The 25,861-nt window shown below is 43.3% G+C and overlaps 1 protein-coding gene and 1 long non-coding RNA gene across 3 annotated transcripts; one reads left to right on the forward strand and one right to left on the reverse strand.

The window, feature by feature from the left end:
- The first annotated feature begins 1,255 nt into the window (after nucleotides 1–1,255).
- Nucleotides 1,256–22,780, forward strand: CCDC77 (coiled-coil domain containing 77). Of its 2 annotated transcripts, XM_037389199.1 has the most exons (12): nucleotides 1,256–1,644; nucleotides 1,867–1,950; nucleotides 3,008–3,224; nucleotides 4,512–4,654; nucleotides 6,633–6,729; nucleotides 8,052–8,118; nucleotides 9,300–9,394; nucleotides 14,861–15,009; nucleotides 15,307–15,529; nucleotides 16,427–16,552; nucleotides 16,638–16,790; nucleotides 18,595–22,780. In XM_037389199.1, exons 1-12 carry the CDS (start codon nucleotides 1,598–1,600, stop codon nucleotides 18,739–18,741), a joined length of 1,548 nt encoding a protein of 515 aa, XP_037245096.1. In that variant the 5' UTR covers nucleotides 1,256–1,597; the 3' UTR covers nucleotides 18,742–22,780. The 2 variants fall into 2 exon arrangements, with proteins under 2 accessions (XP_037245096.1, XP_037245097.1); XM_037389200.1 differs by lacking the exon at nucleotides 1,867–1,950 and having other exon boundaries at nucleotides 1,258–1,644.
- On the reverse strand, nucleotides 6,740–7,939 carry LOC119148701. Its single transcript, XR_005104463.1, has 2 exons — nucleotides 7,321–7,939; nucleotides 6,740–7,287 (listed from the first exon to the last, which is right to left on the reverse strand). It is a non-coding gene; the product is annotated as an uncharacterized LOC119148701 (long non-coding RNA).
- Nucleotides 22,781–25,861: the final 3,081 nt, after the last annotated feature.

A 25,861-nucleotide genomic window follows, 5' to 3' on the forward strand; every position in this document is an offset into this window, starting at 1 on the left:
GTATGTTATGTGTATCTGTATTCTATTCCCAACAGCAGAATCACCAATGTACCCAGTTTCTAAGATAAGTAGTAATTTAGCTAGGAATGCTAGAGGCAAAAAAACCTCTATGGTAGAAATGACCTAATTCATTAAAGAGCTTTGTTTTGGGAACCAGTCTTTTGCTGATTTCCTTTTAGACTGCTCAAGGCTGTTTCAGTTTTGTGTTAGTGTGTTTGGGCTAGCAGAGGGTTCTGGAAGGTGATGCTGGGAAGGGTGAAGGTTTTCCCAAGAGTAAAAAGCTGAAAATCTCAGCCAACCTGTGAGGGGGCATTTTTTCATTTTATCAGATCTGCAAAATGTCCTTTTTGAAACAGAATTTCACGCTTTTCTCCATTGCCTCCTCTGGTTTGGGAGCTGTTGGCCTCTGAAATACTGGGCCATGCTGGGACTTGTCAATCTTAATCCTTTTTGGTCATCTGGAAGTATTTATCACTTCCTTGAGAGAAAACTTCAGCCCTTTGTACAATATATTCAGTTGCTTTATGAGTAGTGGAGAGAGCAGCTAGTCTAACCAAGGATAACAGCAGCCTCTCTTCGGGACTTTGCCCAGGACGTTATCTACCCTCCTCTTTTCTCAGTCTATTGAGAAAATTGATTTGAAGAACCTCATAATTTTATAAGTAAGCCTTTTTTTTTTTTTGGTAATATGAAAAGTCCATTTCTTCAGACAAGCCGCTGAGAAAAAAACTTTACTTGTTAGCATGCAGGTTTTTTCCCAGCACATTTAGAAAGTAAATTGGGAATTCACGTATAGTGTAAATTGCAAGACTACTCCTAAGCACTGCTGGATATGGGAAGATACATGGGGGAGGATGAAAAGGTGACCTAAAAAATACACCTGGCTATTCAGCCAGAATTTGAACCAGAACCTTCTGGTGGCTGCTTTGCAACCCCTCTGTTTCCTGCAGTTCATTTTCGAAGGGAAGTGGGTATCTGGGCGGGTTTCTTGCCGCTGTTGATAAAACGAGTTCCCTCCACAGGCTGCATTTATTTTGCCCAGAGCCCTAAGCCCTGTCGTCATAAAAACAGGGACACGAAGCCAAGACCGCACACGCCCGCCCCCCGCGGATGGTCGGTATGGCGAGGGGCCCCCTCCGCCGCGCACGCGCAGCGCGCCACGCCACGCCACGCCCCGCCCCCCGGCGACCCAAGGGCTAACAACTCCCGAGCGCACCGGCGCGGAGCCCCTCCGCCCGTGTCGCGAGCGCTGATTGGTAGAGGCGGTCGGCGCCGCATGGAAGGCTGCCTGTGATTGGAGGAGGCGGCGGTCGGCCGGTTGCCTCGCCGTTTAAGTTGTGGCGTGGCGGTTAAGGCGGTAGTTTGGCCGTTGGGGGGTTGCTGCGGCGGTGGTGCCGTGTCGTGGTGCCGGCCCCCTGCCGCGCTGCCTCGTCCCTGGGTTGTTCGCCAGGGGCCCGCGGCGAGGCTTAGCTCGTGTTTCTGCCGGGCACCCCCCTCTCCGCCAGCCTCCCGGGGTACCCGGGCCCGCCGCCGCCGAGCCCCGCCTCGCAGCGCCTGTCCGTGCCCGCGGTGAGCCCGGCCGTTCCGCAGCGGCGCCATGAGCGTGACGGACCGCTCTGCCGGGCCCTGCCCCGGCTCCAGAAGGTAGCGTGGGGCCGCCTCCGGCCACCCCGCGGCGGGCCCTGCCCCGGCTCCCGCTCCCCCTCCGGCGGCCGGGCTTAACACCGCCGTGTGCCCCTCTCGCAGCGCTCTGCGGCTTCAGCCTTGGGCCTTTCCGTTTCTGCTGCTCTCTAGTCCGATAATAAAGCGTTCGCTTTGTGTCTCCGTTACCCGTTTCCTTCTCTTGCTCTTACTCATCTTTCCAAGTGTGGTGTTTAAGACGTTTCTGGGCGCAGCTGGTGGGAAGGTTCCTACACGAAGTGATCCCGGCGTGGCTGATACTTGCCCGCGGTGAGTGCCAGGGCTGGAGGAGCTTGGCAGGTGGCCGTGGCTGCCACGCGTTGCGGTTGGGATCTGAGCGGCTTTGGTGAGCTGGCCCGTGAAGGTCACACCTGCCAGGCCACGCTGCGTCAGGGCTCAGGCACAGGCTCCACGCTCAGTCCTGGGCTGTGTTTCTGTTAACAGATCTTCAGTAAAGAGGCTTTTTCTCTTGAATGCTGTTAGTCATGCTACCACTTAGCCTGTTTGTTAGATCAACATAAATAATGAAAATAATTCTTTCCAAGATAATTTTGCAGTCTCTGTGCAGCGCTGTTGCAAATTTGGTGTTTGTTTGAGCAGGTTAAATGTCTGAATGCAGGAAACATTGCTTAAAAGAAATATGTAATTAACATGCGTATTCTTTTATTGATTTATGTAATATCAGTGTGTTTTCCATCTAATACCTCAACCTAAGATTGAAGAACTTGGAATGTTGTACTTCACTAACAGGGGTGGACAAGCTATGTGGATAAGAACATTAAATACACCCAAAAGGAAAGCATGTAGATTCCTAAATGCACACCTTAAATTATGATGGCTGGTGCATCAGCTAACATGAATTATTGTCTTTATTCAACAGTCTTTCTTTAGAAAGTGCTTTTTTTCTGGATATCAGGTAGTGATTCTGTCACAGATATGTCTTGCTGTTTTTCTTAGAGGGGCTGCTGCTTTTTTTTGCTGCACAGCAATGGACTTTGACCCCTTTGTTCTCTCCTTTTCTCCTTCTTTTCACCTTCACCCTTCCCAAATATCTTATGAGACTTTCCTTTTATAACATTTTTCTTTCTCCCTTTTCCATCAGTGGGCCCCATATCCACAGTATAGTAAGCATGCAAGCTGTTCTGTATCAAAGCTCTTGTTTCTCCTAAACGCCATGATCTCCTGTTGAACCCACAGCACAGACAAGCTAAACTGTGTTTGGAATTGAACCTGTGTTAAAATTGGAAATCTACTTCTAACTATTTTGGAAAGTTTTCTTATTTTAATGTCTGAAGCTTACATGTCATTAGAAACTGTTTCTGTCCAGGCTGGCAACCCCCCATGTCTCATCCAGATATGCTAGTTCTCAATCACCAAGTCAGGAGGACTTCACTCCTCTCCCTTCGATCAGTGAGCGCCTGGCCTTTCTCCATCCCTCCCGGGAGCTGCTGGAATACTACCGCAAGAAGATTGCTGACTTTGATGAGGAACATGAAGATCTGATAAAAAGGCTGGAGAGATACAAAGAAACGTATGATGAGCAGGTTAGGAAAAGAGGTTTTGAATGATGATGGATTATGTATCCTTACAGAAACTTAGTATTTTTCTTCAATTGAAAACTAGCACAGATGGTCTTGAGATTTACCAGTAATGTGGTAAGAAGAAATAAGGAGATGTCAGAGTGTGATTGTAAAAATCTAGCTGTCTGTCCTCTGTCAAAGCAAACTGAAACATGCCTCCAGGATATTCTTCTATTCTTAAGTTATTACAGTTTGGTTACATCTTCACAGTGGGTTATTTGTTTCTGGATTTTTTAAAATTAAATCCTGAGTTTAGATGTTCAGTTCCCATGTTGTTCAACTTTTTCCCCTTGATTCTCATAGTGAAGAATGAGTGCTCTTCTCTCCAAATTGAATGGGCTTTGAGGTACAGATATAGTTTGTGTTTACTGCAATGAAATTCATAAGCTTGGCCATAGGCTATTAAGCTGTATACTACACAGCAAATAAATGTGAATTTAAAAGAAACTCCAAAATCTAAAAATCTTTGCCTTTTAAGAGGAGGAAATCTTACAGAGTATGTGTAAGATACTCAGTGCTCTGATACACCTTTCAGCATACACTTGTCTAGTAGCCCGTCATCTTTGTAATTGTGAATAACCCTTTGGGAATAGAAAGATCACTTCTGAGGTGATTGAAATGCCTCCTTAAGTACTGGCCATGCTTGAAGCAGCCTGAAAGACCTCAGAACATACATGGCCTACAAGTTATTTTCATTCAACATATGGGGAAAAGGAGCAGGCTCCAAAAATAGTGCCTTTGATGCTGCGGGAATGGTTTTCTAAAAGGTTTGTTAGTTTTCCACACCAGGTAGAAAATCATTAATGAAACTTAGTAACTAGCCAGATTTCTCACAACTAAACCATACAGATATTTTAATGTTTATTCTTCAGTAATTAAAATAAGTGCTATTACAGAGGCTTTGCTAGGTTTTTGTTGATGTCAGACTCCCATACCTGTTGCCAGTCTGACTGTCAGTGCAGAAGTGCAACAACCACTGGAAACTGGAGACCTTAGCTTAGGCCTTATTTGGCTGTTGTGTAGTGACAGTGATTCCCAGGGCTCTGAACTCCCTGCTGAAACATTTCTTTTCTGAATAATTTTTCCAATAGTGCCCTCATCTGGTCAAATTTTGTAAGAGAATAAAATAATTCACTTGAACTAGCAGTTGTTCTATACCAGTTACAGGCGCTCAGGGCACAAGCAGTTCGAAGTTTGTAAGTGTTGCGCAATGTTCTGTATCATTTCAAGTACCTCATTCTCTCTGTTTAGCACAAATTGCAATGGGAAGTACGTCAGCGAGAAGAGGAGATTGCAGAGTTGCAAAAGGCTTTGAGTGATATGCAAGTCTACCTCTTCCAGGAGAGAGAACATGTCCTTCGTCTTTACTCTGAGAATGACCGGCTGAAAATCAGGTGCTGTCTTAGATGGTGGGCTGGGTCACTGGCAGTAGCAATTGCATGCATTATGTTCTAGTTCTTATCCAGATCTGGAGTCTTCAGAGAAGCAATTATGCCATGCTTCCCATGGAGAGCTCCAATGGAGTTGTACCAATCTTGGAGGTGGAATGCAGTCTGTTGGGCTGCTAAATATGTTTCCATTTATTATTCCTCCTATTCTGCTGATAGAAGGAAGAAGTTGCACATAGATTCGGTTTTGAGTTGCCAGTTTGAATATGGAGGTTCTGGTTTAAGCAGAATGTGGTGCGTTGACCTTGGCTGGGTGCCAGGTGCCCACCAAGCTGCTCTGTCACTCTCCTCCTCAGCTGGACAGGGCTGGAAAAATACAATGAAAGGCTTCTGGGTCAAGATAAGGACAGGGAGATCACTTGCCAATTAGAGTCATGGGCAAAACAGACTTTGGGAAATTAAATTATTACCAATCAAATCAGAGTAGAATAATGAGAAATAAAAACAAGTCTTAAAACACCTTGCACCCCACCTTTCCTTTTTTCCCAGGCTCAACTTCACTCCTGAATTTTCTGCCTCCTCCCCCTGAGCAGCACAGGGGTTGGGGAATGGGGGTTGCAGCAAGTTCATTACATGTTGTCTCTGATGCTACTTCCTCCTTGTTTTGTTCCCCTGCTGCAGTGTGGGGTCCCACCTGTGAGACATAATCTTCCATTAACTTCTCCAACATGGGTCATTTCCACAGGGTGCAGTCCTTCAGGAACAGACTGTTCCAATATGGGTCCCCCAGGGGTTCACAGGTCCTACCAGAAAACCTGCTCCAGTGTGGGCTCCTCTCTCCATGAGTCCACAGGTCCTGCCAGAGGAGCCTGCTCCAGCCTGGGCTTCCCACAGGGTCACAGCCTCCATTGGGCATCCAGCTGCTCTGCTGTGAGGTCCTCTATGGGCTGCAGGGGGGCAGCCTGCCTCACCATGATCTTCACCATGGGCTGCAGGGGGGATCTCTGCTCCAGCACCTGGAGTACCCTACTCCTGCTTCACTCACCTTGGTGTCTGCAGTTGTTGCTCTCACGTATTCTTCTGTCTTTTCACTTCTTAAATGTTATCACAGAGATTCTACCACCATGGCTGATGGGCCCTGCCTTGGCCAGTGGCGGGTCTGTCTTGGAGCCGGCTGGCATTGGCTGTGTCAGACGCAGGGGAAACTTCTGTCATCTCACAGAAGCCACCCCTGTAGCTCCCTCCACTACCAAAACCTTGCCACGCAAACCCGATATGCAGACCTTGTACCTGACTGGCAAAACTTATTCCCTCAGCCCTAAAACCACTTAAGCTCAAATAGAAAATACAGATCAAAGTGAATAGTTTTCCCTGGCTCTGAGATAGTGTTGACAGCCACTCCTTTTTATTGCTATTTAGTTGATGAACTGGAATATAACCTGCTGTACCAGACTAGGTGCCATTGACAAAGGAGTTTCCAACCTCTTTCAGAACATTCTGGATGATAATACCAAGTTTTCTGTTAAAGTTTTAAGAACTTAAGTCAAAATGTGTGTTGGTGTGTTCTTGCATTTCTCAGGAGTGTGATGGAGTATTTGATACAGTCCTCAATGTAGTTTGCTTTAAAAACAATGGATGCTTATAATCTGTTCAATGAAATAGCTGAAAAGATTTTGGGTAGTTTGTAACTCTGGAATGCAAATTCTTTACCACATGTGCTATTGCTGTATCAGCCGATGTAGTGTTGTGATATTTGAGAAGAGGAATGCTCCCTAATGCCAGCAGAAGTGGTGGTGGTGGTGTTATATCATGGTGTTCTATCAGTAATGTCTTGGGGAGTTTGTTTTTAAAGCAGTATTCTCAAGACTGCAACAGTTTGGAAAACTTGTAAGCATTAACGAGTAAATTAACAAGAAGGACTGTGTCACAATGTCTTGATGTAGTTAAAAATAGCAATGTGCTGTCCACTTTCTTTGAATTCCAGGGAGTTGGAGGATAGAAAAAAAATTCAGCATCTCCTGGCTTTAGCGGGAACAGACAAAGGAGAAGTTACGTATTTTCACAAGGAGCCTCCAAATAAGGCAAGTTCCATTTTTCTGTAGAAGTCTGCTTTTGATTGTAATATGAAGATCTGTACCCCAGAGCTGACCACAGATCAAATCTGTCCTGCAAGTCAAAAATTTCTAAATGAGCTGAAAGCAGGAGGGATCTGTAGCAACATCAGGTTTTAGTATAGCTGCTGACAGGTAAGTAGGAACGAGCACACTGGAAGTAGGTCTTCTTAGCAGCTGTCACCTTGTATCTTCAAAACATACTTCCAGATCAGCCTCCTAAATGTCAAGTAGGAGGAATCTGAAGCCATCTGACAAATGGTCGTTGAGAAGTTGGAGAGAACACTGCAAAGAGAAAAAGAAAAAAAGGAAGTGCAGAAAATGCCCAGGTACAGTGTTTGAAAATCAGCTATCTCAGAGTGCCTACCTGTTAGTAAAGAATAAAGCAGCGCTGAGGTTGCTGCAGCTGAGTTTTCTGGCCAGAAGGCTGCAGAAGAGCCATCTCCTCTAGGCAATATTGTATCACATACAGTGAATAATGTTGAATTGATTACATGGCATTGCAGGTGAAGTGCAGTGTAGTTGAACCTACTTAAGTCACGAATCATGAATGATTTGAACTTACAGAGACTATGATGGAATATAGGATTTATCTTAGAATAAGGTGCAGAAAAAGGCTGAAATATGCTATATTGTTTGTAGTTGCTCTGCCCTGCTCAAGCAGTTAAAATCTTGCAGAAGCTTTAAAATTCCCTGATATAGGGTAGCTCTAAAATTAAGTCTATTATATAGCATCAACCTCAAGATAAGCATTTGGGTTATAACCTGCTCCCTCATGGCTTCCTGGTTTTAAGTGGGTTTCAGTTCAACAGTTGAGTTGTTTCAATAGTTTTATTGGTTAGCTTTTATTCCAGGCTTGTTCAGTAGCTTGAGTGAATGTGCTGATGAATGAAGCTTCATGTTTCTCTGTCTTGCTAAGGCAAGGAGGAATAGGAAAGAAGGAAATAACATCATCTTCATCGTCACCTTCCTCTTCTCCTCTCTGTCCCCAAAATGCTGCTTTTCCTGCTGAGGGTGCTGATTTTCATCCTAATGAAGCCAGCAAAGGCAGGATTACTTTCCAGTTGTTTCGGTGAAAAAAAAAAAATAGAGGCAGCAATGGCAAAACTCAGCCATGATAAAGGAAACTTTTCAACACAAGACACTTGTGAGTGTCTTCCTTGTCTTGTGGTAGAAGTAAGGTAATGCTGTTCTTTTGGCTATCTCATTTTACTTTTTAAGATTTGTTCCTGACCATTGCAACTTTGGAGAATTCAGATGTTCAGCGCTGATACCTAATCTTGTTTCTACAGGTTACTGTTCTGCAAAGGCCAGCTAAATCCAGAGAGTCACATGAACGAAATGATGCTTCTAGAACAGGTACCGCACCAAGCTGATTAACAGCAGCTCAGCTATTGCTACTTGTTTCTCTGTGTTTGGTATACCATGCTGCGGGCATTTCGGGCGAGCGGGAGTCAGATTCAAATACTCACAGAGTTCAAGATCTGACCCGTTTATTGTACAAACCAGGTAGACTTTTATAAGGCATTCTATAAGCGTGCAATAATGTGGTTGGCTATTTTACAAGCGTATAATAATATGATTGGTTAACAATTGTTTACTGGGAAGATTTCTGTTTCTGCTTTCTCTGGCACGTAGGCTCCTTTCTGCGGTTTCCCAGCTCCTCTTATCACGTCCCGTTGGCCTTGCTTTTGAGCAAACATCTGCAATTTGCTCCTTTTTCTTCATCCCACTGTTCTGGCCGTAACCTCGTCTTATTTCTTCAGTATTTTTCCACTTGCTTCAGAGTTCAGTATAATCATTCAATACAGCAAGAGCCCCAACAATACCAAAATAATTCCTTACTGTGAATGCTTTGACATACCTCCGTTAAGTTCCCTGAATGTATCCATGTGTACATACATAGACATGCACTACTCCTGGATTCCTTTCAAAATCTTCCTTTCAAAATCCTTTCAAAAAAACCTTCAACTGGCTCTCATGTCCATGATCTGTTCAGGTAAGGAAGGGGTTGGTATGACCATGGAATGGCTGTTCTGGAACTATGCAGGTACCAAATGGACTGGCATCCTTAGCCACAGCCATTCCAAGGTGAGGTTCTGCCTGCCTTTATTGCAGACAGTAGTGTGGGTCTGTATGCCTACTTAATGATTTTCTCTTTTGAAAGAACTGTCTCTTCCAAATTGACTGAAATTAGCTAACAAGCTCAAAACTCATTCAACGCTTGAAGCTTGTGCAGCTGTGTCATCTACCTATTCATCATTTATCTAAGAAAATTTGTTTGCTTTCTGTATATGCTAAGAAAAGTAGTAGGTTGTCTAAATATAGTGGTGTGATAGCATGGGATAAAGGTATGCGATCACTATATGTTCTGAAACTCTTCTTCCAGCTAGCCCTCCTAGAAGTCCTTGTCACTGTAGCAGTGGCAAGCTTTTTCCTGTTCTTGTAAGCCTGCCAGAACATACACTATTTCATATTTGGAAAGATACTGTACGTAGATTGCAAAAACCTTTCTAACTTCTGTTAAATTTCTGCAATAGGTGTCAAGAGGAGCACTTCAAAACCAGCAGCAAAAGGAGAGAAACCAGCAAGTCCTGAGAGGTATCGGAGAGATAATCAAACACTTCTACTTCAGGTAAAAACAATTGTTAATGAATGGACAAAATTCCTGGCTGTCCAGGAAATTACGATAGACAAATATGCTGTCTGCTTAGATAAGATGTAGACATACCGATTTTATCAGTCGCCACATCTTACTATGGATTCCCACTTTCTGTCAGTAGGCTTAGATTTAAGAACTTGGATCTGATTCTGGAAGCTTTACATAAGCATATGTTCCAGTAATGTCAACTGGAATGTGTCACCCTTAACATCGATCACACATTGTCTGTTTGTTTCCCATAATTTGATTGTGGCTATGAATTTAGATTAAGCCCACAGAAGATCTGCAGGGTTGGGTATTTTGTGGAAGTCTTTTTTGTGGAAGTCAGACACATTGTCAAAAGCAATGTGTCTGAGATGAAATAAGGCAGTTCTGGTAAGAAGCAGTACTACAATGAGATGTTCTCTTTACTAGACTTCAGTGTAAGATAAGGGTGTAGATGGCATGACAGAATGAAAGATAAAATGTACAGAATATGAACTGGGGAAGATACCAGCAGGTGTATGTAAAACATGAGGAAGAATGAGTGAAGAAAAGCAAATTAAAGAACACACTTAGGCAACAGATAGATGTGTTTTGGTTTGTTGGGGTGTTTTGGGTTTTTTTCCTTCAAGGGCAGTGGTGACTGACCTAGTGGCCAGTTAGCTGTCTAACAACATTTTTTCTGGAGCAAAAGTGTCATACAAAATTGTCATAAAAATAAGCAACCTAAATACGTGCCAAATTTTTTTCAGATAGTTTCTTACACACAGGCCGGATGCGCATTTTTCAATTACTTGTTCCAGTCTGTCTCACTGACTCTGTGCCCTAGATCAAGATTATTTGCATCCCTCTCCTTCGCTCATTATCTAGCTTACATTTAGTAATTGATTCCAATTGAGTAATGTCTTTTGTTCAAGATTGGTGGACTAGCTGCCTTCCTAGAATTTAGGTATTTTTATATCACCATTTCACTGGAAGGTGGTGGTATAGGGACAAAACCATCTCCGCATATTGCACCGGATATGTCATATCCTGTGTGGAATTTAAATCTTTCTAATATCTTCAATCTATTGTTGGTGCTTTTAGTATGTCTGTCTTGCCTGTAGTGTGTTTTTTCTTATTAAAATATTTTAGTTATTTCAAATATTTATCATTAAAACAAAAATTAAAATTTGAGAAATTAGAGCTCTCCAAGAGCTGCATTCCACTGGGTGAGTGTAGAGACTTGAGTACACGTAACCCTGTGATCGGGCACAGTTCTGTGACCATCTGCACAGGTCAAGGACACTCATCCTACCTGCCCCCCAAGGCAGAATGGTGGGCACCCATCTGAGAGCAAAGGCTGCAGCTCTGGCTGGGGGCTTGGCACCATCTACCCCAGTGGTGGCCGATGCCTCCACCCAGACGGAGCTGCTGAAGGGAGAGGCCGCAGTGCAGACCTCAGGCTGTGGGAAGTGCCAAGACTTTTGGGCAGGGACAGGCGGCAGACCTGCCTGCAAAAGGTGTGCCCAGGTGGAGGACCTCCTGCAGCAGGTGGCTGAAGCAGTGAGAGGACTGCATAACATCAGGGAGACTGAGAAGGAATTAGTTCGTTCCAAGCACAGTCTGCAGTGGACTCGCAGCCCATGGCCAAACAGCTAAAATCTTCCCCAACGGCACACACAGAAGGGAGGAGGGCCAGTAATGCAGAAGAATGGACCTGCAAGAGGAAGAGACTTCCCCCAAAGCCTGAGGCGGCCTTGCAGAACTGCTGTGCCACTCTGCAGACTGAAGAGGAAAGACCCATCACATCAGGAGAGACACCGAAGCTGAGTAAGGCAGCCTGATCTGCTCCCTGTGTAACAACCAGCACGACTAAGAAAAGGTGATGGGTGACAGTAGTAGGCAACTTCTGAGAGGTACAGAGGCACCCCTTTGCCAACCTGATGTGCTCTCTGGGGAGGTGTGCTGCTTACCGGGAGCTCGTATCAGGGGTGTCACCAAGAGACTACCAATCCTCATACAGTACACTGACTGTTACCTACTGGTGGTGTTTTCATGTGGGCACCAGTGATACAGCCAAGAGCAGTCTGAGGCGTATCAAGAAGGATTACAGAACCCTGGGAGCAGTAGTAAGGGACTCTGAAGTGCAGGTATTTTTTCCATCAGTCCTCCCAGTTAAAGGAAGGGGGATTGAAAGGTCTGGTCAAATCTGGCAAATCAAGAAATAGTTACAGGGCTGGTACCGCAGCCAGGGGTTCGGCTACTTAGACCGTGGGAGTCACTTTGAGAAACCTGGTCTACCAGGGCCTGATGGGGTCTGTCTGTCAGAAAAGGGGAGGAGCATCTTGGGTCATGGGCTTGCCAAGCTGGTGAAGAGGGCTTTAAATGAATTGCCAGGGGAAGGGTACCTCAGTCCATCCACTCCTACCAGTCTGATGCCAGTGCCAGCAAGAGCTGCCCAGAGCCTGGAGGGGGATCGCAGGTCAGCAGGAGAGCACTTGAAGAGCAGGACAGAGAAGTTCCAGCTACTCTAGCCAGTAAGTCAGGTTCACTGGGGGCCCAACTTAAATTCCTTTATGCAAATGCATAAAGGCATGAGGAATAAACAAAAGGAGCTTTGTGCGCACACCTGCAGGGCTTTGAACTTACTGGCATTGTGGAGATGCGGTGGGATGGCTGCAATGGCTGGAGTGTTGGAATGGAATGATACGGGCTCTTGAGAAAGGACAGGCAGGGCAGATGAGGAGGGAGTGTCATCCTCTATGTCAGTGACCAGCTGGAGTGCATGGGGCCCTGCCTGGGGATGGATGAGGAGCTGACAGCTTATGGGTCAGGATTAAAGGGAAGGCAGGGACAGATGACATTATAGTGGGGGTCTTCTAAAGGCCAGCAATCAGGAAGACCGAGCAGGTGAGACCCTTGATAAGCAGATGGGAGCAGCCTCAAGGTCACAGGCCCTGGTCCTCATGGGAGACTTCAACCACCTTGATATCTGCTGGAGGGGCACACAGCAGGGCATAAGCAATCCAGGAGACTCCTGGAATGCATTCACAACTTCCTTCTCCAAGTGATAGTGGAGCCAATGAGGAGAGGTGCTGTGTTGGACGTTGTTCTCACCAACAAGGAGGGGCTGGTGGAGAATGTGATACTCAAGGGCAGCCTTGGCTGCAGTGACTAAGAAATGCTGAAGTTTAAGATCCTTAGGGCAGTGAGAAGGGCACACAGCAAGCTCACTGCCCTGGCCTTCAGGTGAGCTGACTTTGGCTTCTTGAGGGATCTCCTTGGTAGAGTACCATGGGATAAAGCCATGGAGGGAAGAGGGGCCCAAGAACGCTGGTTAATATTCAAGTATCACCTCCTCCAAGCTCAGGAGTGATGTGTCCCAACAAAGAGGAATTCAGGCAAAAGTGCCGGGAGGCATGCATGGATGAACAAGGAGCTCCTGGATGAAAATACAAAAAAGAAGCCTGTAGAGGGTGGAGGCCGGGACAGGTAGCCTGGGAGGAATACAGAGAAATTGTCTGAGCAGCCAGGGAGCAGGTAAGGAGAGCTAAAGCCCTGATAGAATTAAATCTGGCCGGGGACATCAAGGGCAACAAGAAAAACTTCTATAGGTACATCAGTGATAAAAGGAAAGCTAGGGAAAATGGTGGCCCTTTCTGGAAGGAAACAGGAGACCTGGTTACCTGGGATATTCAGAAGGCTGGGGCACTCAGTGTTTTTGTCTTGGTGTTTACTGACAGGTGCTGCAGCCACATTGTCCAAATTGCAGAAAGCAAAGGCAGGGACTGGGAGAATGAAAAACTGCTCGCTGTAGGAGATCAGGTTTGAGAACATCTAAGGAACCTGAAGGTGCACAAGTCCATGGGGCCTGATGAAATGTGTCTGTGGGGCCCTAAGGGAACTGGCGGATGATGTGGTTAAGCCACTATCCATCGTATTCGAGAAGTTGTGGCAGTCCGGTGAAGTTCCTGCTGACTGGAAAAGGGGAAGCATAACCCCCATTTTTAAAAAGGGAAATAAGGAAGACCCAGGGAACTACAGGCCAGTCAGTCTCACCTTGTGCCCAGCAAGATTATGGACCAGATTCTCCTGGAAACTATGAGAAGGCACATGGAAAATAAGGAGGTGATTGGTAACAGCCAGCTTGGCTTCACTAAGGGCAAATTGTGCCTGACAAATTTGGTGGCCTTCTACAATGGGATTACAGCATTGATGGTTAAGGGGAGAGCAACTGACATCATCTACCTGGACTTGTGCAAAGCATTTGACACTGTCCCATGTGACTTTTTTATTTGTAAACTGGAGAGACATGGATTTGATGGACAGACCACTCAGTGGATAAGGAATTGGCTGGGTGGTCACAAGAGTTGTGGTCAATGGCTCAACATCCAAGTGGAGACCAGCGATGAGTGATGTTCCTGAGGGGTTGGTATTGGGACTGGTGTTGTTTAACATCTTTGTCAGCGACATGGATAGTGGGATTGAGTGCACCCTCAGCAAGTTTGCTGATGACATACTGGAGAGAAGAGGTGCCATCCAGAGGGACCTTGACAGGCTTGAGAGGTGGGCCTGTGTGAACCTCATGAAGTTCAGCAAGGCCAAGTGTAAGGTTCTGCTCATGCAGAATCCCAAGCACAAATACAGGGTGCGTGGAGAATGGATTGAGAGCAGCCCTGAGGAGAAAGACTTGGGGGTATTAGTTGATAAGAAGCGCAGTATAACCCAGCGATGTGCACTTGGAGCCCAGAAGCCAACCATTTCTTGGGCTGCATCAAAAGAAGCATGACCAGCAGGTCAAGGAAGGTGATTCTCCCCTGCTGCTCTGCTCTGGTGAGACCCCACCTGGAGCACTGCGTTCAGCTCTGGGGCCTTCAACATAGGAAGGATGTGGACCTGTTGGAGCAAGTGCAGAGGAGGGCCACAAAAATGATCAGAGGGCTGGAGCACCTCTCCTGAGAAGACAGACTGAGAGAGTTGGAGTAGTTCCACCTGGAGAAGAGAAGGCTCTGGGAAGACCTTATAGCAGCTTTCCAGTACCTAAAGGGGGCCAAGAAGAAAGCTGGGGAGGGACATTTTACAAGGGCATGTAGTGATGGGACAAGAGAATAATGGCTTTAAGCTGAAAGAGTGTAGATTTAATTAGCTATAAGGAAGAAAGTCTTTACTGTGAGAGCAGTGAGCCACTGAAACAGGCTGCCCAGAGAAGCTGTGGATGCCCCATCCCTGGAAGTGCTCAAGGCCAGGTTGGATGGGGCTTTGATCAACCTGGTCTAGTGGAAGGTGTCTCTGCCCATGGCAGGGAGGCTGGAACTAGATGATCTTTATGGTCCCTTTGAACTCAAACCATTCCATGATTCTATACTTCTGTGATTATAGACTTTGATCTGAATCTTGAAATTTAAGAGACTTGCAAGGATAGGAGCAGAGCTGCTGTGAGGTCTTATTCAGTAATGTCTTTGTTTGCTTTTTCAGGTGGAAGCCCTGCAAGCTCAGATAGAAGAACAGACACGATTATCCAAGGAACAGGTTGAGGCACTACTAGAGGACAGGCGGATTCACATGGAGGAAGCCCAGGTCCAGCATCAGAGGGACCAGGAAAAGATCAAAACTATAACAGATAAGTGAGTGTGAGAGAAGGACCATGATGTAGTCATGAGATGGGAAGACAGGGGAATAATATGCAGCTGTCTGTCTGGTAGTGTGTACGGAAGAAAATTAATGGATTAATCTACATATTAAAAGTTCTATTTCACATTGGAAGAATATCACTTATTTCATTAGATGAGAGGAGCTAAACTTGTTAGGAAAGCACCTATCTTTATCTTCCATGCTTCTTCCAACTTGCAGTGATGACTGAAGAAATTAAGGTAAAAACTAGGAAAGAAGTTAATTAACTCCACTGGGATCCCTTTTTACAGACTCCATAAGACCCAAAATCTCTTATATGAGAGTACCCGTGACTTTCTCCAGCTCAAGTTTGATGCACGAGCCAATGAGAAAGCATGGATGGCAGAGAAGGATGGTCTGTTGAGGAAACTTGACAAAGATCTGGAGCCAGGAAGGGAAAAGAAGCAGAGAGATACCAAGAAGATGCTTCGAGCAGATGATGGAGCTTGGAAACGCCACAGCAGAGAAATAAAGGTAATTTTTTTGTCATAAGTAGAGGGTCTTTACAGTTTTTGTCTAGAAAATTGCAAGCATCTTCATTTTGCCAGGATAGGCAGTAGCTAGTACCTGTTTCATAGCTGTACTGGCTCACCATGTTATGTTGGGTTTGGCACTAGTGTAGAAAAAAACCCTCCTGCCTCAAAATCAACATTGCTTTCAAGTTTCAGATAAAATGTGTAGTTAGGATTTATGGTAGCACTTCACTGTCAAGTTTCTTTTATGCCTAAAATAAACCCCTACTTCTGCAAGGCACGTGATGTGTGGGCCAACAGTTCTTAACCTGCTTGTTGCACATGACTTTCTTTGAGTGTAAATGCTCTCAGCTCATCGACTTAGAATGGCGTCTGTATCTTCCTTGCTGCTGTCAGGCGAAAGTAAGTCCTTTCAATTGGTGTCCCCCCAGCTCTTCTCTAGTAGTTAAGATATTTATTCCGCTTCTAGCATACTTTCAGTGAGAAGTTGGGAGATCTTAAGTGGGTAAACAGGCAATAAGGAATTGGACAGTAAACAAGCAATAGGGAATTGGTTTTGTCTACCACTGAATGCAGATGCTTCTGAAAAGCAGTATTGGGCAAGCAGCTGTGAAAAGAAAAATCACAGCAGTAGCTGAATATTATTTTTAAGGGGAAGAGCTGAGAATTCTTTAACTGATGATGAGCAGTCATACAGAACTGATAACCTAAGTAAAATGTTTTAGTAATGGAAGTGGTGTTGGGATATTGTCCTTACTAATTTTGTTAGCTGTAGCTCCAGTTATTTTTCACTTGCCTGTTATATTGTCAGTCTTATCACACTTCCTTTTCCAGAGCAGGGGAAATTTTCGGAGCACTGGCTTTTGGGTTGATTCTTTCTGTTCCTCCTATGTCCTAGTCACTACAAGAACAGCTAATACAGGAACAGCGCCTATCAAACATGTATAGAGAGCAGTGTATAACCCTGGAAGGTGAGCTGGCTAGGATTCGTGAGGAGGGAGATGTTGGCAGAGAACTCTTCAAGGTAATTCATCTGTAATCATCTGGTAGCAATGTGATGGTCTTGCAGCCTTTGTTTTGTATACCCTATTGAGTTTTCATCTCCGTAGGAACGCTCAGAAAAGATGGGGAAGCGCCTGAAGCTGATGATGCAGCGATATGAGGCCTTGGAAAAACGTCGTCGTATGGAAGTGGAAGGCTACATGAATGACATTAAACAGCTTCGGCAGAAGCTGAAAGATGTAGAGAACCAGCTTTTTAAGGTAAGAGTCAAGCATTTCCAAGGCAGACTATTATGGGCTTACCCTACAGAGGTGTATTCTCAGTATTTAAATGCAATCTTTCCCTAAAGTTAAGGAAAGAATTTATTTGCTAAATGCTCCTTTAGATACTAATATTTGACAAAACGTGCCCTCTTACATACTTTATGAAGCCAAAGATTTGTCTTTGTTAATCAGTCAGGCATCAAGCTTGCCAGGAACTGTCCTGTATATATTAGCTGTGTATTTTTGTTGCAACTAAGTTCATAGCTGATACTGTAGCTCACTCAGCTGTGTCAAAATCGCAAGGCAGTAGTTAGTTTCAGAAGTATATCCAGCAAAGTAAATGATGGTTCGTTTTCTTTCTAGGGGTCATAGTGTTTGGCTTTGTTCCAGTAAGAGGTAGATCATTGACTTGAGTATTGTGAATATTCTGTTTATTGCTTCATTAATCTCTCGTTTGTACCTCTGCAAAAATCACTGCAGAAAAACTGGCTGGAAGTTGAAGCCGTGTGCTCTGGGGTAGCTTCCAGCTGTGTAAATGAGCATCAGAAACAGCTTAGAAGAGAAGCCACAGCCTTGATGTCACTTGCATTTAGGATGAGATACTTATCTTAGACATGCTTGAGAGGATGATCTTAGGCATAGCTTTTGTCCAACTGACTCTCTCTCAGTAGTCCAGCAGTACCACCAATTCACTTGTTTTCTGTACTTTTGGCACACAGTTCAGTTTACTTGGAGTAACGCATTTGTCTTCACTAAAGGCTTCTCTTTGTTTTGTTTTTGGGTTTTGGCTGTGGGTTTTGAAACTTCATTCTTCAAGTACTAATCATCATATTTGAATGGGGGGAAAATTGCCTATGATACCTTTACCACTACAGGCCTGTATATTTTGTATCTGTGAGTGTGCTCTTAATTGTACTCTGAATTTCTTTATGCTTTTAACCACAAGAGGGCAGAGGAAGAAAACACTTGCTAGAAGTCTCCGGAGTGATCTTTCAATCCTCATCATTTGAAGTGAAAATGACTACAGATGACTAGGTTTTCTGATTTGCATATTAAAATCTTTGAACAAGAACTACATGATGACAATGAGACACCCTAAAGAATCGAGAGAAAAGAGGGCTTTGAGAGCAGCTTCCAAGGCTGTGCTGCTCTGCCGTTGAGTGACTGGGCTGGCATGCTATCCAGTTCCAGGGTGACAGGGGATGGCAGCCCTGGCTAGCTTGCCATCAGGAATTGTGATTATCCAGCAGCCTTTGTTCAGTTCGATATGGGCCATATGGCATGGCCTGAGACTACACGTTGCACTTGAACTGCTTTTGAATCATTTGCAGTTCAGAAGGCAGCAGGTTGGCCACAGCAGTTGGACCACCTCTACCTCTAGTAGCAAAAGATGACAATATGTCATCATAGGAGGTGAGGTACTTGGAAGCAGGTAAAAGTTAGTTGATAAGTATTTTAACTTGCTTTTTTTTGTTGTGGGTCTCTAAATAATACAAGGCTTAGAAAGGAGTCAACAGGTTATGGGTAAACTTGATTATATTGTGTCCAGATTTCCAGACTTTTTTCCTCGCCAGTAATATAACACCGTAATGTATGCAAGCTTTGTTCTTGATTTTTGGTTCTGGAGTACCTTTCTATCGGTGATATGTATTAGCTTAGTGACATTAGCTTAAGCATCCTCTTTGCTAGCTACAAAGGTTCTCCTTTAGAGTTCTCTCCCTCATATCCTCATCATAATACTCTCTAAATTGTATTCTGTACAGCTTTGTTTTTCTTCATCTGTGTTTCTTTTCCTTTTTAGGTGACTCTGAATATTGGACCAGACCAGGATCTTGCAATTCTACATGAGGTCTGCCAAGGAAACAGACTAACCCATAAAATTCAAGGAGAACTAAAAAACTTAAAAGCAAAAATATATGGCTTAGAGAATGAACTACGGGTCTGCTGAAGCTGGCGTATTAGCTGGTATTCTAGTTTTAGGAATGATACATTGCTAGGCTTGAATAGTCATGTGCAAGAACAGGTCCTGCCTGTTTCTTGGCATCTAGTGACAAAAGGCTTGAGGAAATCTGCAGTTAATGTCACAGCATTGTACATGAGCTGTTCCTAATGTGCCAGATTATATTGCTGTTTCAGCTGGAAGATGGCATCTGATAAGACCAGCATAAACAGTACATGATGACCAATATATCAGGAATATGCTTATGACTTCATCTTACCTTCAAATGTGTGGTAGGGGTCAGTGTATACTGGCCTTCACCTTTATTTGGAGCGTACTATAAACCACATATATGGTTGTAATGAAACTAATCACAGAAGGATCTAGTTCAAGATCTGAATTGCTTGACTGACCTTTTCCTATGTGAGAAGCAGCTTTTAAAATGGTTTTAATGATTGCTATTTTAGTGCTTAGGCACTTCAGGATGTAACTGGAAATTTTCTTTGAAAAAGATTGCATGTAGAAAGTATAGACTAAAGTGTTATTACTTCTGATTCTCCCCTTGACAGTATAATCATTTTTAAATGGCTACCATTTACTTGGTTCTAACCTAATTGGGACAAACCTGGCAGATCTAATACAGTGGAAACAGATAACCTGTTCTAGAACTCATCTGTGAGAACCAGCAACATCTACACTTGTTTTGAATGTTTACGGGGGAGAGAAATACCACGCTATCTAGTGTCATCTTCTTGTCCCCTTTCTCCCAGTTTATCTTAACACACAGAGTAAGCCCATAATAAAAGTTATCTAGCATCTTCCTTAACCACCATATTCTCTATCTTTGTAGCTTTAAACAATGTCATGGTTATGTTCCAACACACCATGGTCAACTTTTGCTACAGCAGTTGTTGCTACTGAACTGTAACTAAAATAGGGGTGGAAGAGCAGGTGCCTAGTGGCTCTGTGAGAAATATAACTCTGGCTATATGGTGATTATCTTCATACCAGATATCAGGACATGACAATTCTAGGAAACAGATGAAATCATAAAAAAGGTTTACAACATGGCTTCACCCCAGTTTGTGATTGCAGGTATTTGTGCTTTTAATGTAGCATCAGCAAATCATGTCCACCTTGTAGACTGAGAGCAGGTCTGTGTTGGGAAAGGGATTTCAGTGCCTCTGTTTCCTACTGTACCTTTCCTACCTTGTTAGACATGACAAAAGTGGAATAATACTTTTCTGAAGTGTACACCTAGAGGCTTCCAGCACTTCCTTTCCTGTTGAAAAGAACTTAGTGCGTGAAAGCAGGCAGTTTCTTTTGGACGTGGTAGTGGCCATGGAGTTCCTCGTTCAGAGTTTGGGAGGGGGAGATACGCAAACGACAGTTTTGTGCTGTCAAGGTTTGGAGAAAGAATTGGTTTTATTCCACTAGCTAAAGCAATGCAGGAGAAGAAATTCCCTTAAGAAGTCCATGCCCACTTCAGTTATGTATCCTTTTTGTGACAAGCTTGCTGTCCTTTATGGTCCTGTACTGTGGCTTTTATTTTATTTGTATTCTTGAGGTCAAATTCATCACAAACAGGCTTTAGTGGGGGTGGCTGACAGTCTGTACCTAGACGCTCAACTACTACTACAGCTTACAAGAGGCTATTTTAAAGTACATTGCACTGATTAGTTTAGCTGAAAATGCTGAACTGCTCAGAAACTGACTGATGAACAACTTTGGTGCTGATGCTACATGGACAGTTGAGGAAGGTTATTAAATAATACTATCCTTCATTTAGTCTCACTCTTTCTTAGTTGACTAGTACTTTCTCAGGTAAGTCTAGCTAATTAAAGTGAGTTTGTATTTGAAATAACATGCTGCTGGTTTGAAGATGAGATATCAAAGTTATCACAGGTCCTGGAAAACTACTTCTGAAAAATGCTACATAATGAAGTAATAGCCACTTATTCAGTGGGATCCATCTACTTACATTCAGCTGATGGGAAGCTAGCAAAAAGATCTCTTGAACCTATATCAATAAATGGGTTTCTGTTTATTTTCAGCTTTTCTGAGCTAAAGAATTGCCTATGAAAATTACACTTTCCTCACCTGAAAGCCATGAAGCGTGTCTGGATAAAGCCTATAGGCTTTGATAATCAGGTTTGTAAGATTGGGAGGAAGTATTGGGGGAAGAAGGATGTAAATGTTGAATTTCCTGTCTTCCTTACCAGTGTTCTTTATTACATGAAAGACTGAACACAATAAAATGACAGCATTCCTAATTTATCTGCTGGTGTGTCAAAATCAAAGTGCAGCTTGAAATTTATTCTTGATTTGTCACTAAGCTATGAACACTTCCTATTCAAGGGGGTGGTGGTAGAGAAATGATGGTAATACTGATCTGAAAATCCATTTTCTTTGGAAGCTTGAATTTTTGTCCAAGGGCAAGAAATGCCAAGTATTGTACATGTTCTTTCTGTGTGATATCATGTGATCATGTGAAATGTTGCTTTATGTTGCCAAAACAAATGTGGACCTTCAAGCCAAGAACTGCTTTAGAAAGCCAAGTGCTTTCTACCACTGACAACTACCCTTTAAGATGTCAGTAAAGAATTACTGGCATTTCCAAAAGGGTTTCCTGGGAAAGGTTCCAAGACCTATATTGGTCAATTTTCTTCCACAGTTTGTGGAGAAAACAAGAAATGGCATTTACTCCAAAGACTGACTAGCTTTTTTTGCTAATTTAAGTTAGTAGTGTGTGATCTGTATCCTTTCAATACAACTAAATGCCAGGTTATGTATGTAGGAGCACAGAATTTGCAAGATCTCCAGGGTGACTAATTCTAGGAATACAGAGACTGTCCTACAGAGGATTAAAGGTTAGAACTGGACAAATGTTCTTATTGTGAGCCAAGGTACTAACGTGTTTCTTGTGTAAACAGGAGAAAAATGAGCAGTAGAATAAACTTTATTGTTGTGTAGCCTTATTTAGGTAAGGAAGGGAGTGCATGCATTTCAGAAAGGATGTTGAAATACTGGGTAAGGCATGGAACCACAGCAGAAAAGGTTGTGCAAGCACTCGTATTGTAATACATTAAGAAGACTGATTAATATACATGTATTTTGAAGATGAAAAACTACCGAAGGTCTTCTATCCCAGCAAAGTCTTAGCAAGAACGAGTAGCCTGAACCTGAAGTTGATAAAAAAAAGACACATTTTTAACAGGAAGATTGTGCCTTTTTTCCTCATTATAACAAATTATTTGTGGGGTAACAAATTTTCCATCTCTACCTTCAAATCAAAAAATGATTGCACCTCTGGAGAAGGTGGCTTGTTTTAATAAGTTACTGAGTTTGATACGTTAGAAATTAATGAAATATAATGACATGAGTGAACAGGAAATCATTTAATAGTTCCTTCTGGCTTTAAACCTATGATTTAATTAGATGCAATATTTGTAGGGGTTTTTCAGCACTTGTGCAGTTGCCTTAATTATAGGAATGTATGCTATGTCAGCTCACCCTACACAGCAAGGTTACACAAGGTAAGAAACCCAAGAAAAAACAAAAAAAAATCCCTCGTGATCTTCCTATACCACAACTTGCAGTAATTCCCAAATTGATAAGACACTGTGACTGCACTTAAAAGGTGGAATAACAGTAGCCACAGTTCTGATAGCTGTCAGAATAAATGTGAATAATAGTATATTATATACTTGTATGCAATAGCTTATGTAAGTCGTATCAATTCAGAAACACACACATTTTACCAGTATGGATGGACTCTGTGGGCAGCCTAATATTCTGGAATTGTAATGTCTGGGTGTGTAGGCCAAGAAGTAATTATCTGTTAATCAGATACTTTTTTGAGACTAGCTGGGAGCAACATTCCTGTGTATACTTTGTTCTGGAAGATCAGTTCATATTTATGAAAAGCTATGTCATTTAGATTTTTAATTACAGTGCTCAAACACCTTTAATACCACTACACCATGAATGTATTTGTGCCTCCTCAGTCAAAATCCTAATAAAGATGTCTCATTTGTCCCCATGCAAAGTGGCATCAAAGGTCATTTGTATCTAAGGAACTTAGGAGCTTTCTTCCTAATTTATCCACAATGTTTTGCATTTATCTTCCCAAGTTGCTTTGAATTGTAAGAAATGTCCCCTTTACTCCCTAAACAGTTATTCTTAAATGTGCAAGTCTAGCTGTAGAAGTACACACATTTTTTAGCATGTGGACTGGGATTATGTACCAAAACGTGCTTAGATACAGTGCAGAAGGCGAGAGAGGTGAAAGCTGTGATGATTCCTTTTGGTTGCTGTATTCATAGGACTTAGGCACAAAGAACAAAAAGTTTGTTTTGATTCTGATGCTCCATCAAAAGTTTTAGGACTTTTTCTGAAACAGGCTGTTCCTGGAGTATTTGAGAAGAGTGGGGTGGACTTTGGATATTTCCCATTTAGCACCAAATGAACTGTTTGGAGAAAGGGTATCTCTGAATACGAGTTAGAGTGGCAGCCCTTCAAGTAAGCTCCAAAAATACAGTTTTATAAACAGAGCCCTCAGTGCGGTTGACTATTCACTTACGCTACATTGCATGTTTTAAGACTTGCGATGCTGTTGGATTGGGGACAGATTGCAAATGTGTAAATATGGATTATTTGTTTTTACTTCAGAAAACCTAGAGAGGCCTTCAGCCCAGAAGTGTTTCAATGTTAAGACAATGATTAACTAGGCAGGCATGAAGGGTTTCATTGTTGAAATTGGTTTGATCTGAATGAGGCACTCTGGATTTACCCTGGTGGAGGACGTCCAGGATGGGCTGGATTCTCCTGTATTGATGCAGAGATCAAATTGCCTATCACTGTAAACGTTTATCTCGGTATAAAGTCACTTCTAAACTGTCCAGTAAAACAGGTTTTTTCCTCTTCAGTGATGGGTTTGGTGGATAGAAGTCTGCCCAGTGCCATCACAGGGAGAGCTGCTTGGATTTGTATTCTGCAGTGTCCCTAATAAAATGACTGTGACACAACTTTGGAACTTTGTGAACCATAAGGATGATGAGCACAGTCACTTAAAATATGAACTAAGTACTGGTACCTTTATGATAGGGGAATGAGGAAATTTAGGCAAAACTTCAGTCAGATTTGAAAACATAGATTTCCAGAATGTTCAAATACGTAGATATATCTTTCATTATGGTAAATGTCTAAACCCTGAAAGGTCTTTTGAAAGTTTACAACTTAAAATATCTTTTTTTTTCTGGAAGTGCCAATGTGTGCTTTAGATCTTGAGAGATTGTTCTGATGTGCAGAAAGCAATTCAGGCCAATTTGTGGGGCAGGACCTGCAGTAGGAAGGTGCTGCTAGAGGTACTGGGTGGTGTTCACGTAAAAATGTGTTGTCTTTACAGCTGAAAGGGTGGGCAGCAGTTTCTGTGTAATTTTATCTGGACAGCTAGGGCTTGAGAGCTATGAGAAGAGTTACACAGTGAAAAGACAGACTCACGAATTAGGCTTTCCACCCAGACAAGTAGGTTGTAGGAGAGTAATAGATGTGACCATGGTGCTGTCAGTCAAAGTTGGAGCTGAGGGAGCATAGCCATGTGAGCAGAGGACGTCTCAAACCCCAGCTCAGGCCAGTTCACACAAATGTTGGCAGCATAACTACTGGTAAAAATCCCATTGCTGATTAATATAACCATTTTAGCAAAACACACCATATCAGCACAACTTAACTGGGCAAGAAGGTCCTTTTGCTAGCAGTTGTTGTGGGACCGTGCCGATTCCTTTACTGTGGTGTTAAACTGCAGCACTGACAGGGACGTTTCTGGGGTAGCTCCACCAGTAATGCCTTTTAGAGCCCAGTCTGTTCCTGAGGAGCCAAAAAGGGAAATAATGGGGAACTGTGTCTTCAGAGACTGCCTTTTTCTCTTAGAAACACTTCTGCCTTTGAGCCGTTTCGATGATGAATGTTGAGATGAAGTCATTATTTGTGCTTCAGAGCATGGCTGAGGTCAGGAAGAGGGGTATGGAGCCACCGGGGTGGTGAAAGCTAGGGACAGTTGGGTATCTTTGGTGTGGAGCTGGTAATTAGTGTTAAAATTAAAATTACACAAGAAGAAAGAAGGGAAGGAGCAAGTGGCAGATAATTGAACCTTTGGGGAGCCTACAGAGAAAGGATGTTGGCACAGAGCTAAAAGTAATTTACAGAACAGAGAAACAGTTGTTAGATAACTAGAAGCAAAGCATAACAAGAAGAGGCAGGGATGCACAGAGATGGAGCTAGACAGGGGAGCCGGGAGGGACAGGAGATGCGCATCGTTAAGTGCTGCATTCATATCAAAGGCTGCTTTTATCATGAGGAAACGTAGCCGAAATACAAAACAAACAGAAGCCCCAATAAAGCAAAAAATACTCCAGTTGGCACATCTGGCAAATAGTTTCTTTGAAGCGGGTATTTAGGGTAGGCTAGGAGAGGTGTATCCTGAAGCAAGCAGCAACCTGTCAGATGTTCAGGGATGGTCACTGGGGCCATCAGCAGTGTCGGCTCCCTGCCTGAGTCATCTAAATATGGCGCAGACCCTATTCCTGCATCACTTGCTTCCAGCTCACTTGTCGTTTCCTTCCCTGACTGGGTCGACTCCAGCGTATGGCATGATTGCATGATGTGGTTTCCACCACTACTGTGTTGCACCCAGTGAAGATGAGAAGATGTGGAGGTCTGGGCATGCACTTGTGTGACTTGGGATGCTTGAGAAATTAGGAATACAAGACTGCTGGTCAACTTGGGGTAAAAGCATCTATGTGAGGTGTTTTTAAAACATTACTGTGAATGATTTTACTCCTGGGCACCACTGCTTGCTGCAATGAGTAAGTGGTCCAAACTAAGTTACTTCAAGTACAGTGTAGGGCTAGTCAAATTCCTCATTGCACAATTTATTACATCCAGATTAATTTTCTTCCTTAATATTGTTCTATTGTAACTACATTGTAACAGAAATCAACATACCACACTCACTTCCTTAAGCTTTTTCTCCAGCCAGAGGAGCTTTTCTGTGTCTTCATTATAGCATAGTTCTATCAGAAAAAAGATTGTTTCTTTAAGAGTCAACAATACTGCTGTTAGCCTATAA

This window comes from Falco rusticolus, chromosome 5 (assembly GCF_015220075.1).
Source record: "Falco rusticolus isolate bFalRus1 chromosome 5, bFalRus1.pri, whole genome shotgun sequence".
Classification (NCBI taxonomy): domain Eukaryota; kingdom Metazoa; phylum Chordata; class Aves; order Falconiformes; family Falconidae; genus Falco; species Falco rusticolus.

Excerpts from the sequence above, each read along its gene's own strand:
- CCDC77 (XM_037389199.1), top strand. The coding sequence starts at position 1,598 with ATGAGCGTGACGGACCGCTCTGCCGGGCCCTGCCCCGGCTCCAGAAG. Across the intron at positions 15,530-16,426 it reads GCCACAGCAGAGAAATAAAG|TCACTACAAGAACAGCTAAT; the intron begins GTAATTTTTTTG and ends CCTATGTCCTAG. Across the intron at positions 16,791-18,594 it reads TAGAGAACCAGCTTTTTAAG|GTGACTCTGAATATTGGACC; the intron begins GTAAGAGTCAAG and ends TTTCCTTTTTAG.